This window comes from Lathyrus oleraceus, chromosome 7 (assembly GCF_024323335.1).
Source record: "Lathyrus oleraceus cultivar Zhongwan6 chromosome 7, CAAS_Psat_ZW6_1.0, whole genome shotgun sequence".
Classification (NCBI taxonomy): domain Eukaryota; kingdom Viridiplantae; phylum Streptophyta; class Magnoliopsida; order Fabales; family Fabaceae; genus Lathyrus; species Lathyrus oleraceus.
In genome coordinates, this window is record NC_066585.1 from 495,773,667 (window position 1) to 495,791,581 (window position 17,915).

Consider the following 17,915-nt stretch of genomic DNA (forward strand, 5'->3'; position numbering starts at 1 on the left):
ACCCATAATGATCCATAAACTCAAGGCATGGTGTTCGTCTGAGAAGCATCAAGACCCTGTGATCATGTTGAGGTGTGCCCAAACCACCTTAATCCTAATCTTCATCCTCAAGCATCCTTTGACCTTGTAGGATCACTCAAGACATCTCACTCACCTCCAAAACCCTAATTGGATGGTGAGCCCTAATTGAAGACATTTGAAAATTCATCTGGTCATCCATTGGATCTCAACCCTATTGGTCATGGATTGGGTTTTTAGGGTTGATACAACCTTCAATGCTTCAAACCTATCAATTAATGATCAATGGATCATTCATGATACTTTGGGGTATTGATAGGTTGCCCCTATTTAACCATATTTTAGTCCATTTGATGCATAGATGAAACCTTGCTTGTCATCCCATCTTGTTGATCATTTTGATCATTTTGTTTCAACTAACCACTAACCCTCTAACACTTATGATTAATTGCTTGACTTGTACATTATTCAATCTTAAACTTGTAATTACTTTGGGTGATATAATCTTCCATTTGTCAAATCATTGATAGACGGACTTGGGATTGTATAAGTTTTTTTAGTTCAAATCTATTATTAGATGATCATGGATCATCTTCAATACTTTGCATCAATGATAAGTTATCCATTGATGCGCCATATTTTGAGTCCTCTGACCTATGGATAGATAATCTCTAATTGGTTACTTTGTACATTTAACTAACCACTAACTATTCATCACTAATCGTTGTTGTTATTGATCTTGTTTATCATATTGTGGTTTACTTTCTTGCTAACTTTATTACATTGTAAGTTACTTTCAAGTACCCATCATCATCGTCATCATTGTATATATATCCTCATGCATATTTGTCATTGTCATTTACTTATTGTATCATAATCAAAAACATGATAAAATTCTAAGGCAAACAAATGCTTTCATCTATAACCAACTTTTGAACTTACAGGATTTCACTTAGGACCCTTATTTGGAGACCTTGTCCTAACCCCTTGACACTTTGCCCTAACTTGGATTTCCATATGTAACTTACAATTCTATTGTAAGAATGACAACATGTCACTATCTTAGGGAGACATTACTGTAAGACTATTATCCATTTGTTAGCTTATATCACTTTTACACATACAAAATTTTCTCTTGGACTACCTTACAATGAGACCCTTTATTTTCTCGTTTGGTTACTTTGTATATTCATTACACGTCGCCATTTTATAATCAAAAACAATAAATCATTGATCCAACGTCAAACGACATTTTCATAATCAACTATTTTCCCATGGACATGAATGATGCTAATATATTTCCCTTGTGTAATCGACTTCTGAACCCTTATTTGGTTGTGAGACCAATCTTTATCCTTTTCTTTTTTCTTTATGAGGATTTTATCGACTATTTTCCATCTCCTCTCTTTTTACGATGAGAATAAATAAAATTCGGTAACGGTTATGTGTTTATCTTTTCTTTTAGGAGGCATTCCATTTTAAACAGTCAGTCCGATTGTTTTCGAAACCTCGGTAGAGACAGTTAAGTGATGACAAGTTAGGTAGTAAATTTGAACGTGGTTAAAAACAAAAGAGTTGTGTGAATATCAGATACGTCCCAAGATGCATCTAGGCATTTTAAATTTTTTTTTAGTGTTATTCCACTATATAGAATAGAATAAAAAATCTCCAAAAAATTTATCTCATTTGATAAGATTCTTTAATTTTTGTCTAGATTAATTATTTTACCTTTTTCTTCAACTTCCAATAAGTACTATGGTTGAAATATAAATAAACTCACCCAAAAATAATCTTCCAAAAACATTGATTATTAATTAACTTATTAAGAATACCAACTTAATTTTTATTAAATTTTTGTGATTTAAAATTGGATAAAATAGATGTAATTTAATATATATATATATATATATATATATATATATATATATATATATATATATATATATATATATATATATATATATATATATATATATATATATATATATATATATATAACATCAAAAATATAATTATATATAATAAAAAATAAATTTAATTATAATTATTTTAACTTTAATAAATCTCAATCTCAATTTTTATTATAACATTATTCAAAGGAAGTCCGCAGCTGCCAACTCAACACCTTGCACTAGGCATGGCAATATAACCCGTACCCGCGGGTACCAACCCGAACTCGCCCCGAAGTTGACGGGAAAAACCTGCTTTGACTGGGTTTGGGTTTTCCCCGATTTTAAAATATGGGGACGGGTCGGGTAATGGGGACACTAGTACCCATCCCGAACCCGTCCCCGAACTCGCCCCGTTTATTTTATTATGTACATTATTATTTATTTTTTATAATTTAAAATATTAAATATATGGTCAATGTTTTGATATTTTAATTTGAATTTATTATTTAAAATATTTGAAATGTATGTATGGAATTTTTTTAGATTGTTTTATTTTATTATTTGTAATGTAATTTTATTTTGGAAAAATAAATATGTCTATTAAAAAATTGATTTTACTAAATAAATGGTGGTGAGGCGGGGATACCCGAACCCGTTTGGAACGGGTTTGAGTTTTGATTCCCCATCCCCGTTTGGGTTTGGGGCGGGGAACGAGGATTGTTTGGGGATTCGGGTTTGGATTTGGGAGAGGTAAAAACCGTCCCCGACCCGCCCTGTTGCCATGCCTACCTTGCACCTTGACATCGCAGACTAAAATTTTAAACTCTAAGGCGAAGCGTTTGCCACCCATACTTCGGCACATAATCGATCCTGATAGTAATAGTATTATTATTCGTATTTGAATAGTTTATGCAATATTTTAAAAATCGGATCGGAGATTGAACCGTTGAAACCTGCGGTTTAAGGTTCAATTGGTTCAACCGGTTAAACCTACGATCGAACCGTTTTTTAAATAAACTAATAATATAAAATTAAATTTCATAAATATGTCACACATCACCATATATTTACAACTTAATAAAATAATTATTTCAAAAATTCATTACAAATTTAATACAACAGTATCGATAATACATATAATAACATTACATAACGTGGTTCTACACTTCACTTCAACTTTCATTTAAGAATAATTTGATCAAATTAAAGAATTACAATAAACTAAGTTAAACTAAATCAAATCAAAATTAAAATGGTAGAATATAATAACTAAAATAAAGATCAAATAATTAAGAATATCTAAATTAAATAAGATAAAATACAAAAAATAAATGATATAATATACTTCATTAAAAAAACGAATTTAAGTTGAACTACGATAAATAAATCTTAATTGACAACCACAAACAATATTAATTTGAATGACAATCAATATTAAGTTGGATATCGTGACTATATTTGAAAGGGAGAGCGAGATGATGATGGAATATAGTTGAAAGAAAAACTATAATGAAATGATAAAACTTAAAATTTCGTATGGTTATAAAAAAATATTGATTTTTTTAATGATTGGGAATGTAGGTTAAGTTTTGATGTTATCATATTAATTTTTTTTTAAAATGATCAATTTGATGCATTTTTTTAAATCGGACAGTTTTACAAAACCGACTCCCGTTCTTTAATTCGAATGATTTTAGACGGTTCAACCCGATTTTTCCAGTTTTACTCTAATTTTGATCCACTAGCAATTTTGAAAGATTGACCCAACCGGATTAATCTTCGGTTCCCGGTCCAACCAGGCTGTTCGGTCCCGTTTCTAAAACATTGAGTTTATATTTAGTTAAAGCTACAAACAATGACTCCGTAACAAAATATTTAAAAAAACTGATCAAAATAAATTTATTTTTATATTTTGTAATAGAGTATTTAATTAAGGTGCAAAATAGCCGATTTAATAAATAAGTTTGTGAAACTAAATAAGGGGTGCAAAGTGCATTTCATCCTAAAACTAAAATATTCCATGAGCGTTCTATCAAATAAATAAATAAATAAAATCCATGACCGACACTTGAGAAGTACAAATGGTAGAGGATGTGCAAAAAACTGCAAACTCCTCTTGGGTGCAAAAATGCGTTTCCACTATTTTCACAGAAGACATAAAATACACGAGTCCCTAGAGAAGTATCACTTGCATTTAACCATAGACAAAGATAATATTTGCACAAACACACACGGATTCATAATGCTGAATACCACCCATCAAAATTTTGAGGATCTTGCACGTTTGATACTGTTTTCTCTTTATCTGTCTGTATATTGAATCAATGTAAACAACATCCTGTATTTCCATTAACATGATTCCACCGCTGGAAGAACTGTGCCATATGCAACAGTAACTATATCTGCAAGTCCTGCACCATCAATAGTTTACGGCAAAAAGCATCAGAATAATAAAAGTTCCAAAGTGAATAATGTAAATAATAAAGCCATCACAATTACATGATAGCCTATCAAATTACACAATAAATATAAAAAGAAATAATACCCCTCCCCCTTCCGGGCTTTTTAGAGTCTGGTTGAATTTACTAACATGTATTTATTTACAAACATAAACATTTGTACTACCCTAAACTAGGGATTATGAAAACAACTTGTGACATGTCCATAAATTGTTTTTTGTTTATTTCCATAAACCCTTCTGAATTATTTATGAAAACAGCCTCTAACTTGTACGAAAACAATATGACTTTATTTTATATGTTGTCATAGAAATAACTTGTACATAAACGCTTATGCTACAAAAGTTTTTTTATCCGAACACAAGGTGAACCCAATAGTATCATGTCACTACAGTTTTAGCAAAGACACTCGTCTAGCAGGAAGCAAGTCCTCAATATTTACATTGGATATCTTTCTTCTTTTCTTTTAATTTTCTGAGAAGGTAGGACAGGGGAGGGATTGAACCACATTGACAGAAACAACAAAACAATAAGGAATATAGACACTTAGAATAATTTTATAAACAGTTACCTTGGAATATGGTTTTGGCAAGCAAGTTTAAACAAGATAACAAATATGGGATGGGAGAGCTGATATAGCTCCTTGATAGAGCCTATAATGAGATTAGATCGGGCTTAGTGGAGGAGGAAACACATCAAGAAATATAGATATATATATATATAGAGAGAGAGGTTTCCTTTATATGGAAAACCGTTGTGGAGAGTGCATCTGAGGAGTATCTTTCTGTTTTGGCTATAGAGAAATGTAATTCTTGGTGTGGAGCATGACTCTTCAGTGTAGGGATCATTCCTTTAGGCTTTGTTTGGGAGTTTGGAGGGGAAGGGGGAGGACTTTAAAAAATAGTAAGGATTGGGTGAAAAGATTAGAAAGATTTTGGTTGGGAGGGTTTTGGAGGGTTTGTTTTTATTCATAACATAACACCAAAACCCCCCTAATTTGGAGGAACTCAAAATTTATATTGGAGGAGGGCTTTGGAACTTAGACAAATTGTTCAAATATGGTTTATATAGTTTTTGTTGTTAGTATTTCAAAATTAAAAAATACCACTCAAGCTGAAGGAAATTTTTTATCAGACAACGGTAAGACCTGTGATGTTGTATGAGATAGAATATAGAACTATTAAGAACTAACACAAGAATAAAGTAAGTGTAGTAGAGATGAAGATGTTTGTGTTAGGTATGTGGTAAGATTAGACGGGATAAGATTATAAATGATAATATTAGTGTTGGAGTAGGCACCTATAGTGGAAAAGAGATAGTGGAAAATAGACTTAGGTGGTTTGGGCATGGAGAAAAGACTTGTAAATTCTGTTCTAAGGAGAGTAGATCAGACGGAGAGGAATCAAACATTTAGAGGTAGATGAAGACCTATAAAAACTATAAGAGAAACTATTAAGAACTTGAAATTAACGAATTGGATAGAAACATGGTATTGGATATAACAGTATGGCAGAATTTGATCCACATAATCGACCCAGTTAGCGATTTAGTATAACAATCAAGGTATAGTTACAAAGTTCCAAAATTGGAATCCATTCACACCGAGGAAACTTGCTAAACTAAATTTCCAGGAAAAGTATTTAGAAATGGGACTCACCTCTTTTGGAAATCATTTACGCCATGCTAGTATCCAAAGGATAACTCCCTAGCACTCGCAAGAATGTAGCAAACTCCTGCAAATTGTATTAGTTTTAGAGGAATACTTACATATTAATCCTTTAAATATGGTTCATAAGATTAAATTAAGTCGCACCATTAGATGCCTTAAGGCATTTTGTGCATTCTGATCAGCCATTGATGCTTCAAAATCAACATAGAAAAGATAATCAAAGTACCTGTTTAATACATGAACTGTGATCAGCATAGCAATCATTAACAATCTAACATCTTTGTAAACAGAATACTAACGATAATTTGAACCAATTATATGATGAATGAATTAAAACTCAAAAAATGTATTATGGCTATGGTTCTCATTACTAATACTTGGAATACCTATTGTTGTTATCATCAGATGTTCTAAGAGGTTGCTTCCGCAAAGGACGGCTTTCAATCTATAAGAACAATTAATCAATTGTACAATCAGAAACACATAGAAAACATACTTGCAAATGTAATTTCCATAAAAGATAATATGAGCTCACGCCAAGAAAACAGCTAACCTTTGAAAGATTAATTTGACGCAGCGCAAAAACAGCAAGGGCCTTGAAAAGTATCCCAGGTCCCTCTTCTAAGGAGAAAACTATGCTTGTCTGAAAATTCAATGCAATAATCAACAGAACTATCAATATTGATGTCAGTAAGCATAAAAGTAAACTAGACAGGAGACGTGTCGTGTGATATATTCAATTGAGTAATTTCAGCTATTTATGCTAGTTGAATTACCTTAAATGGCCTGTCTGTGCCTGGAAGTATAGGTTCTCGCGCCAACACTAAAAATCGAGTGATATTATCACTATCATCCTGCCAATGCAAATCCATCAGGCATCAAATCTAAGATAAACACAAATTCTCTACCATGTCATTTAAAACAGAGCGACACAGACTCAAACCTGGATGTCTTGAGCAAGTATATTTAAGCCATAGATCTCTGCGGCAGCTGAGCTAGCAACAGCTCCTGCATCTTGTAGTTTATGGAAAGCAACATGCTATAATTTGTAACTATGTTAGGATAACTAATATTGATAATCATGTCAACAACAGCAGCAGAAAATGATAATCTATCCATCTTTCACACCCAAGGTGCAATATATAATCATTAATTGATATTTAGTGGATGACTTTTTCATTACTTGATTCCTTAACCAGTACCCTAAGAACATTTGTTAACTGGGCTTTTTAAAATTAAACACAAATCAAAACAAATTGTGAGCTATCTAGTGCTTCATTTTTAAGCAAGTCAAATGGTACATAAATGTGACCATTAATAAACAGAAACACTTGAAATGATACAAGAAAAATAGCTTCCAACAATTCCACAATTACCTTTGCAGCACCGGCTGTATCATCAACAGCTTCTCTGACTAAGCCCAATCCTGTCAAGGTGTTCTCACATTGTGCAAGAGCCTAAGACAACACCATCTTCAATGAGTTTATTGTTGGAAGAGAAGAAGGAAAAAAGGTATAAAATGTCAGAATCACACCTGAGGATGACTAAGAACACGCTTCAAATTCTCAAGTTTAACACCATGGTTGGCCATCAAACAATGATGGACTGCATATTTTACTTCTCCTACTATATGTAGCCTGTGCCTGAGTAAAAGGTCATAATTCCTGTGGATGCTCCCTCCTAAAGAATTCTCAATTGGCAAAACTGCTCTGTCCACAAGCCACCTTTCAACAGACTATCATAGGAACCCGCGATCAATAAAATAAAGACTACAGACAGTTAGAACTAGCACTCTCAGCAACCATATATTTTAAAAGGTAACCACCATAAGAAAACAATAATAAAAAATGGAAACTAAGAAAAAATAACTGGACTATATGATTTTTGTTTTAAATTGGTTAGAGCTTGCAATGCATAACTACCAGAGTTATACAATAGAACCCATAAATTAATCAAGGTTACCAGAGGTTATGTCATAGAACCCATAAATTCAAAGAACATAATAGTATATTATTTATAGAAAAGCTTGAGCATAAAGGCTCTACAATGGGGGCATAACAGAAAGAAAGAGATAAACCAGAGTTCAAGAACTCCTAACCAAAGTACTATGCCCCTTAACCATAGAGAAAATCTCCTAAACAATCATGACCTTTACCTCTCTTCTATCCCTCTTATAACTGTTTCCCTCCCTCCTAACCTCTTATAACTGTTTCCCTCCCTCCTAACAGAATCCTGCCAAGTCAATACTCTCCCCATTCAACACATCAATTGGTATAAATCCCAAATCCATTATCCTATCATTAAATTTGAACATCCATAAACAAAACCAATACAAAGAAGTGCAATGCAAACAATTACAATCACCTACTCAAGGACAATGACAAAGGAACTTGATAAAGACACTAAAAAAACATGTTACTATAATGAGTTTAATTTTGATAGTGTCAGTCAGTGTTATGATTGTTTTTATACTATCACGAAATCACACCCAACCATAGGTATTTATTAAAGTAAAATGACACTGAAGGTGCATATGAATAAAATCCTACTAAGGGTAACAAAAATATTTACTTCAAAAGCGGTATCAAATTGTTCACAAGGCACAGCTTCACAATTAGGGTAAGCTTTTTGTGCCGCAGATTCACTGTAAGCACCTTGAACTCCCTGAAAAATGCAATACCATATGAAATCAATTCAATTATCAAAATCAGCTTCTACAATCCTCTCACCTTACACACAACAAAAACAAACCAAAAAATATATAAAAACACTTTGCAATGCTAGAAGCAACACCTGATAAGCAACACGAAGTCCTGAACCATCGGAAACAGCACTAGATAACTGATTCGAAGACAAAGGCCCTGAAAACAATCGCGAAAAACATTAGAAACCAAAAAGTGTGATGAGAAAGAGGGAAAAGAAGGAGAAGCAATACGCACGAGGAAGAGCGTGCGGATCTTTGGAAACGACGTCGTTTGAGACGGCGGAGACGGGGCTAGTTCGCAATTCAACGGAATGCGAAGTGTCGTTGAGGGAAGCACGAATGCGGAGGTTACGGTGTCGTTTCGGGTGAAGGTTGAGATTGAGAGACGGAAGAGGTTTGACGGAGTCAAAGGGGGAAGACTGACGGTGGAGATTGGGTTGAGAATGAGAGATGATTCGGGAAGATGCCATGAATGGCGTGTTAGGTACGGTGACTCTGTCACTGCTGCTTGGTTAAGTTTGAAGTTACGATCTCTCTTTCTCTGTGTTTCTAGTTTTGTTATTTATATGTAGATGGATCCACCCGTAAACGCGTGTGATGCGGTTCACATTTTCCCACCTGATAAACATAAATATTTTATCTATTAAAAAAAAATCTAATACAATAAAAAAAAATACAACGGAAAAGTAAGATAGAGCTATCTATGGAATAAATAAAGCTAATTTAAATTTAATTTTTTAGCAATAACATAATACAATTCAACGAGTACGGATGCAAAACAAAACTATAAAAGAAAAATATTTGTGAATTGATGAACACCAAACTCATATTTTTAAGAATAGTGAATGAATCTGACCACTATGACTACAATCAATACCAACTAATTCAAATTAACGACAAACAATAACATCTAAATCCAAGAGACCACACAAATCTATAAAAATATATGGATCTAAGCACGAACCAAAGAGGAAGATTTATGGTATGCAGAGTTAATAGATAATCCACACATCCTTTTTTCTAAAGAATAAAATTTAATCGTTAGCGGGTAGAAATACAACAATATTGATAAAGAGTTGTCATGATCCATTTGTCAGCGAGTAGAAATATAAGAACTATCATCGTTGATTGAACTAACTTTTACCAATGATATAAGAGTTTTGTCAAAAATACGAATGGGTTAACAAAGAGATCATTAGGACAATGCCGAGAACTTTCCAACCTCAACGGAGGTTAAGGGTGGAGTGGCCTGACAGACGTCGCACCATCAAAACTGAAAGTTACATCAATACTCGGTAATTTTGATTTGAGGACAGAAGAGTAGATGAGTTGTTGCACAATACAATTTATACAATATATATATATATATATATATATATATATATATATATATATATATTCAAAACTTTATCACTAACCTTCATATATAGCTAAAATTTAGAGAAAAAAACACAACTTTTTAACCGTGAGACAGAGAAAGTCATATCATATTAAAATCAAAGAGTCAAAAGGGTAAACAACACAAACTCTAAAATGTGTGCTTCATTTTTTATTCCATTTCTACCTTGCAGGTCTTCAATTTAAAGATTTGTCTAAATCTCAAGATATAAAATAAAGAGAAAACATCAAACCTAAAGTTGAAAACATAGAAAGAGAATGATTAAGTGAAGATGAATGAGCAAGAATTGTTAAATGTTCTTCTACATTGAAAGATAACATCTCTCTCTCTCTCTCTCTCTCTCTCTCTCTCTCTCTCTCTCTCTCTCTCTCTCTCTCTCTCTCTCTCTCCTCTCTCTCTCTCTCTCTCTCTCTCTCTCTCTCTCTCTCTCTCTCTTCTCTCGCTCTCTCTCTCTCTCTCTCTCTCTCTCTCTCTATATATATATATATATATATATATATATATATATATATATATATATATATATATATATATATATATATATATATATATATATATATATATATATATATATATATATATATATATATATATATATATATATATATCATTACACATTCTCTATTATTCAAAATCAAATAGTTTCCTGAGCCGGGAAAAATCATATTCGAAACATGAAAACAGAAGAAGAAAGTTTGATGTAGTTGTGAAACTAAAATAAATGAATGGTAAAAAATAATCTGCCTATGAGACCATTAACCATCAATTTAGTATCCAAAAGTATAAAGTTGAAATCGACAAATCGGTTTCGAAGATTGAAGCAAAATCAATTAACATGAAACTTGTAACTTACCTTAATCATTGAAGAAGAGCATAAGAAGATCTTATGAACTTGGTTGAAAAATGACGAACTTAACTATCAATCGTTTTCTGTGTCAGATTAAAAGTTTATTTCTTTAATAAGTCACAAATAAGACATAAATAGAAACTATGTCATGAAAATCATTATTGTCGAAGAAAAAGAAAACTCAAAAGTTTCATTATCTATTGAAGTAGAGTGGAGTAGAAGAATTGGAGTTGTGGGAAAATTTGAAAGTTGGAAAATGTTTGACCTAAAATTTTGGTAAGATGATGTATGGAAAACTGAAAATGAATTTGAAATGGGATAAATATTTACCTAAATCAAGCTCCAAATGTATGGACACGCTACTGGAGTATATTGACTTGTGCGTATATTAAAAAAACGGACAAACGAACACGAGAATGTCCGTTTGGACGTTTGGACGCTAGTGGAGTGCCCGTTTGAACGCTAGTGAGAGATAAAGGAAAAAAAGATGTTTCTAAAGCATCTATCTTTGTTATATTATAGATTATAGGTAATGATTATATTATAGATTATAGGTAATGATTGATTTTCAAGAAGAATAAAAGAGTTTACAAAATTGAGAATTTTTACCACAGTACCCCATTTTTGAAATGATATTTCTAATATACCCCATTTTAAAAATAATTTTTTAGAATGTCTCACTTTTTTTTGTTTGGACTCGTCCATTCAAAGGACGAGGACATGAAGCATTTTTCTTGACGTGTAGGTTTGGCCAATGGTTGGCCTAACTGATGAAGGAGAATTTTTTATATTTTTTATTTTAAATATAATATTATAATTTAATTATATTATTAGAATTATTATTAAATAATTTTCTAATTATCTTTATATTTAAATAATAAATTATTTTTTTAAAAATAGTAATACTTTTGCAAATTAAAAAATTATTTTAATAATAAAACTATAAATATTATAATGAGATATATAATTAATTGTAATAAATAATAATAATTTTATTGATATTATAATATATTTTTTTAAATGAATTAATTTTGTTTTTAAATACAATCATTATTACTTATTACAGAAACAAAATAATTATAAAAATTATTGTAATATTATGCCTCATTATATTAAAAAATTGTTTTAATTATTATAATTAATTGTAATAATTGTATTTATAATTAATTATAATAATGAGGCATAATATTCTATTTAAAAATAAAATTAATTCATTGGATTTATTATATTAATTTAAAAAACAAAAAAATTTAGCACTTCATTCACTGGATCACCGAGTTCATGCATGGGGAAAAATTCATGTTAGTACTCGTCAAATCAATGAACGAGTCAATACGGTCATGTTTCGTCCTTCAGCAACTCGTCATTTGAATGAGCGAGTCAAAGAAATAAAGTGGGCATTTTGAGAAATTATTTTCAAAACGGAGTATATTAAAAATATTATTTAAAAAAAAGGGTATTACGGTAAAAAAAAAAAAAAAAAAGTCACTGAACAATTATTTATGCTTAGCACATCGACACTGAACATGAAATCATAACTTTTAATCATTAATTTAACTTAACACATCAAGAATTACTTTGATAGTATACTTTTAAGTTTATAGCTTATAAATTTCACACAAATAAAATATCAGTTTTATAATGAATTTTATAATAGTTTTTCATCATAAGCTTATAAATTTATAGTTAATTTTATTAATTTATAATTTATTTTTTAGATGTCCAAATAATATTTTAGTTTATTATTTTTTCTTCCATTTTTATCTTTAATATTTTAACTAATATTTACTTATTCTTTCTAATTTATTTTAATTTTAAAAAATAATTATGTATTAAATAAAAAAAATATCAAACAATTATGTTATTTTATATTTATCAAATAACCGTTAATTTTATGTATATAAATTATAAATTATCAGCCATCGACTGTCAACTATAAATTATAAATTATCAATCATCAATCATCAACTATCAACTATATAAATTATAAATTATCAACTAATTTATCAATCAATCGCTATTTTTACCAAAGATAACCTAGATTTGAAATCCAACCTAATATTACCCCATTCTTAAATATATAACAAATAAACAAAAAATATTTCTTACATCTTTTATTTTCATAGATCAAATTCTTATAAATGACACTTTTGAAAATGCACTAATATTTTTTTATTAAAGTATTAATGGATTGTAAACAAATGTTACGTGAAGAGTTGTTTTTTTTCTTGAATGAAGACTACAATTGTCTATCTTGGAGAAAGAGACCGACACAAACATCAAAATATCAAATTCAATGGTATAATTATGTATTGATGATATATTAGGCAACGCAATATTGTCTATTACATTCAATGCAAGTTTCATTCAACACTTCATATTCATTAACAACGGGGTATTTACTTTGACTCAACAACTAAAAGTATGTCATTGTTTAAAATAAACAAATTTTCAGTCTATCTTGAAAGCAACTCAATATCATCATAGAAGCTCAAGGCTTACTTGGTCTCAATCTAAAATGCTACTATATATTATCATTTTTTTTAAGAAAATGATATTTAAACACCTAAAATACTATACATTGTCCTTTTTAAAATACGTAAAAGTGTTTAAAAAAAAGTAATAGATAAAGATAATAGTATTAGTAGTATATGGTGTCACCGTCAAAAATTGGGTTTTCAAATAACACCTCTTTAAGTTATTTTTAGCTAATAACAGAAAAAACGGAATTGAAATTTTCTATTTAATATTATTTGTTTACAATAAGTACCTCTACGTCTCTAACTAACAGCAGAGCAAAGAATGGAATTGAAATTGCTCTGTTTAATATATACATACTTGCTTTTACAATTAGCATTCTCGAATGATTGGCCAAAAGAATAAATTGAATTGTGTGACCTCCTGCCTAACGCTGAAAGGATCACTGGAATTACATCAACAGTGTTAAGTAGTTGGTGGAAGAAAGCAAAAGGAGGGGGAAAAACTGTCATGACTCAAGAGGATATTGCAACCTTGGGATTTTCCAACCATTTCCAGACAGTCAGCAAACCAGTTCTGTCTCCGATGAAGAAGAGTCCACCGGGAGCTATATCAATTAATCCAACTTCTTGTTTCGCAAACAGTTTACCCCTCTCTGCAAATCTGCAAATTGTAAATGTAGAGATGTGGTCAAGAACAAGTTCGAGTTTACATGAAAATGAGATGGTGATGGTTGCAAGTTTACTTACGATGGCAGTTCATAGAGGCGAACTGAATTGTCACTAGTAGAGCAGAGCAATATAGGCTTATTTTCTGGATCAGTCATCCCAGAGAGTGCAACAACGGCCTATAATAATCAGAATAAAAAGAATATCAACAACCCCTTTCATTCATGACCATTATAAGATATGTCGATTTGACTACTACAAACGAAAAACACCAACCGAATGATGTTCAACGATGTACAAATGTTAAACATACTAGCAAAGTAACTTACATTTTCTACATTGTGTGAATATGCAACTTCCAAAGTTTCCTTAACAGTTTTATACCAGACCTTGATAGTGCAGTCTGATGAACCAGATAACAAGAAATTGTCCCAGCAAATAAGGGACCTGACTTCGCCTGTATGTGCGTTGAGTGTCATTTTACACTCAAATGTGTCTAGATCCCAAACCTGAATAAAACGATAAGAAACCATTATCAAACAAAACATATATAAAGCAACAAGCAGTTGTGTAGAGATAGCATAGAAGAACAAAAGACCATTGAAGATTCACAGAGACTCAGTATTGCCAAACAATAGAAATACCTTAATGCTTTGATCCTTGGATCCTGAGTATAACATCTTGTTACATCCAACAGCCAGGCAAACAACAGATTTAGTGTGACCACATAGTGATGCAACCAGTTCAAAAGGGGAATTGGGTTTAGAACTGCCTCTCCATGCAGAAATTACACCGTCCTGTGATTTAAATAATCAAATTTAACATAAATTGATAGAGAACAAAATATACTAAACAACTAGTAGTAATTAGAGAACAAAAAATCTGATTTATCTTATATAACAACCATAAACCAATGTGTGGGTAGTTACCTCTGCTCCTGCTAAGAGTGTATCATTGCCAACAATCATGGCAAGGACTCGTCCGTTAGGTCCAGCAAGAGTTAACTGTGAATCAGTCTGAATATTACATGCCTTCACAAAAACCACAATGACATAATCAGCTTACAAGTAATGGTCTATACAATTGAGAAGACCATATAATGAAAGAAAACAATAATTGAAGTAAGAATAAGAGCTTACCTTGACAGTGTTAGGCAGACCAACAAAAATCCATGGACCCTCACTGATCAAAGAGGTAGCTTCAGCACCAAGATTCATCACATTAGTGCATTGACCAGTAAGACAGTCCCATGTCCGAAGTGTCCCATCAGTGCTGCCAGAATAAAGTTTGTCTGATCCATGTGGAAGTGCAATTCCAGTGACAAGCTGTTCACAAATAATTTAATAAAACTACTTCAGAATTATCAAATAAAAAAGAAGCCAACATTTCTAGCTTTTCAAAGAAATATAAAATGGCTGTCGTTATAAGCCTAAGTACCTTCTTGTGTCCTTGAAGCTTTGCTAATGTGGCAAAGCCATCACCATAAAACCATGAATGTAAATTCTGGCACTGTTCACCATGAACACAATCGCCATTCATCCAATATTTGCAGATATGCTTTGGAGAAACCTTAGCAACTCGCGTCTTCTCTCTGCCATCTCCAACAGTAGCATGTTTGGGAGGCGACTTCTCGTCTCCAATCTTTCGATTTAAGAAATTCTCAGCTTCATGTTTGGGAAGCAACTTGTCATCCATGGTCCTTCTAATCAGAATAGTCTTAGTGTTATGTTTGGGTGGCAGCTTGTCATCTCCAATCTTTCCATTTAAAAGAGTTTTAGTATCATCTTTGGGAAGGCCCTTCTTTGCATTATGATACGATGTCGAAGAGAAACGTCCCTTCCTTTCATTATGATTCCAAGAATTAGTTGACGCGTATGATGGTGATTCACCGTGCAAAAACCTACAATGATTTCTATTGCATCTTCCATTGAGCCAATAGATGCATGTTTTCGTCCCAATGACCCGTTCAGTCCCTTTGAACCTTGCCACTTTCATATCCACAACACTCTAAAAAGCAACCAACATTAATATACTTTAGAATACGCCATTATAAAGTTTTTAATGAACAAATAAACTAAAAACAAACTGAATCTTCCATTGCAAACTCAATTACCCCAAATCACAGTTTCAGAACGAGTAACCAAATTAACACGTTAATACTAGAAACTCTTAAGATTCTCAAATTAAAAATAATAAAGATTGATCATCAATATCATTCAGCATTATCAAACATGAATGAGTAAAATAATAAACAAAGAAGCTAATTCTAATATCATACAAAGAAACTAAGCAAAAACTGATCAAAACCCTAGACCCTCGAAAACCCAAGAACTTCACTAAGAACAACATAGAAACAAGAATGAGGAAAAACAAAATTCAAAAACAGGAAAGGAAGAAAGTGAGATTACAAACCAATGGAAGCCAATAAGCGAGGTGAAACGACCGTCGCAAACTAGCCGAGAGAGCGCGTCGTCAATGAGCGAAGAGACGAGAAGTGTGAAGAGGAGAAACGAAATAGCAATGGTTTCAGAGTTTCAGAGATTTCTAGGTATTTATACTTTTTCGTTTTTGCTAATCTTGGTTGAGTTTTTTTTTAAGGAAAGTGAAGATTTGATTTGATTAAAAAAATCTAACTTAAAATATTAATGATAATCTAATTTAAATTTATTTTTATATTAATGTTAAAACATTTAAATATGATAATATAATTTCACATTAGTATATTTTAATAACAAATGACTTTTAATTTTAAAATAGACTACAAATAAAATAATAATTTTGGTAACATGTTAAAAGTAATAAAAATAGTATTTAAACATATAAGAATTGTAATAAAAGGATTCAATACCTATGCACAACAAAATAAGCTAACAATACTGTCAAAAAGTGAGCTACAAAGGTAATGCTGTCATTCAAACGAGAATCATCACACCAAAATTATTTATTCAATCTCTAAGGATTGTTTATCCATGTTAAAAATTATTTGCAAAATTATTTGTTTTCGATCTATAGAATAAAGTTTTGTGAAATTTGTCTTATAAATTCATGTAGATCTAAAATAAACAAAGTTTGGATTCGGGATGAAGTGATTTTTTAAATTATTTAAAAAGAATCTTTAAACACTTGTTTGACCTTCAACCAATACAAAAGCGGCCGGAAATATATTATCGATCTTATTTTATACAATGATCATCAATAATGACAAAGTTTAGGTTCGGGGTGAAGTGACTTTTTAAATTATTTTAAAAAAAATCCTAAACCTAATTTGTTTGGCCTTCAACTAATACAAAAACGGATGGAAATATATTATCGATATCATATTATATAATGATCATCAATAATGACTCCCTATACTTATCATACAACCACAATATATCAACTTGAAGAATGAGTTTGCATTAAGCAAAAATTTTGATGTTCGACTAGAAAGCCAAAAATATATGGTAGAAGATTCTCGCACTTTGAGTTGTGTACCCACATCTAAATATTTTGGAAGTGGTTATATTTCTATTATAGTACCAACGAAGAAATATTTTGATGATTAGCAATCAATATGAAAGGTTATTGTACGAGGTCTTCCACATAGATTAATAACTTTGATTGTTCGGTACTATAATAGAAATAGAGTTACTTCCAATATTGTTTGAGTTGTCCACTCTTTGGAAGGTCATTGAATGAAGTCTTCCACATAGATTAACAACTTTGATTGCTATGTTTTTTGTCATTCACACTTTTTTGAACAAATTGTATAGTTGAGTTTTTGATAAATATGGGTAATAAC

The 17,915-nt window shown here is 31.3% G+C and overlaps 2 protein-coding genes across 3 annotated transcripts; both read right to left on the reverse strand.

Annotated features, from left to right (window-relative positions):
- Positions 1-3,937: 3,937 nt before the first annotated feature.
- LOC127108424 (arogenate dehydratase 2) lies at positions 3,938-9,354 on the reverse strand. 2 transcript variants are annotated; one of them, XM_051045887.1, is made up of 12 exons: positions 8,978-9,354; positions 8,832-8,899; positions 8,610-8,702; positions 7,573-7,773; positions 7,415-7,495; positions 6,982-7,077; positions 6,815-6,892; positions 6,592-6,681; positions 6,425-6,483; positions 6,183-6,264; positions 6,027-6,102; positions 3,938-4,312 (listed from the first exon to the last, which is right to left on the reverse strand). In XM_051045887.1, the coding sequence occupies exons 1-11, from the start codon at positions 9,210-9,212 to the stop codon at positions 6,043-6,045; spliced, it is 1,143 nt and encodes a 380-aa protein (XP_050901844.1). In that variant the 5' UTR covers positions 9,213-9,354; the 3' UTR covers positions 3,938-4,312; positions 6,027-6,042. The 2 variants fall into 2 exon arrangements, with proteins under 2 accessions (XP_050901844.1, XP_050901843.1); XM_051045886.1 differs by having other exon boundaries at positions 3,938-4,321; positions 8,978-9,353.
- Positions 9,355-13,705: 4,351 nt separating this feature from the next.
- LOC127101645 (zinc finger CCCH domain-containing protein 48) lies at positions 13,706-16,715 on the reverse strand. The gene is made up of 8 exons (XM_051039114.1): positions 16,547-16,715; positions 15,572-16,141; positions 15,274-15,459; positions 15,064-15,165; positions 14,779-14,931; positions 14,464-14,643; positions 14,216-14,313; positions 13,706-14,129 (listed from the first exon to the last, which is right to left on the reverse strand). The coding sequence occupies exons 2-8, from the start codon at positions 16,127-16,129 to the stop codon at positions 13,982-13,984; spliced, it is 1,425 nt and encodes a 474-aa protein (XP_050895071.1). The 5' UTR covers positions 16,130-16,141; positions 16,547-16,715; the 3' UTR covers positions 13,706-13,981.
- Positions 16,716-17,915: the final 1,200 nt, after the last annotated feature.

Excerpts from the sequence above, each read along its gene's own strand:
- LOC127108424 (XM_051045887.1), bottom strand. The coding sequence starts at position 9,212 with ATGGCATCTTCCCGAATCATCTCTCATTCTCAACCCAATCTCCACCGT. Across the intron at positions 7,496-7,572 it reads GTGTTCTTAGTCATCCTCAG|GCTCTTGCACAATGTGAGAA; the intron begins GTGTGATTCTGA and ends GTGTTGTCTTAG. Across the intron at positions 7,078-7,414 it reads ATACAGCCGGTGCTGCAAAG|CATGTTGCTTTCCATAAACT; the intron begins GTAATTGTGGAA and ends TACAAATTATAG.
- LOC127101645 (XM_051039114.1), bottom strand. The coding sequence starts at position 16,129 with ATGAAAGTGGCAAGGTTCAAAGGGACTGAACGGGTCATTGGGACGAAA. Across the intron at positions 15,460-15,571 it reads AGCTTCAAGGACACAAGAAG|CTTGTCACTGGAATTGCACT; the intron begins GTACTTAGGCTT and ends ATTTGTGAACAG. Across the intron at positions 14,314-14,463 it reads ATTCACACAATGTAGAAAAT|GCCGTTGTTGCACTCTCTGG; the intron begins GTAAGTTACTTT and ends TGATTATTATAG.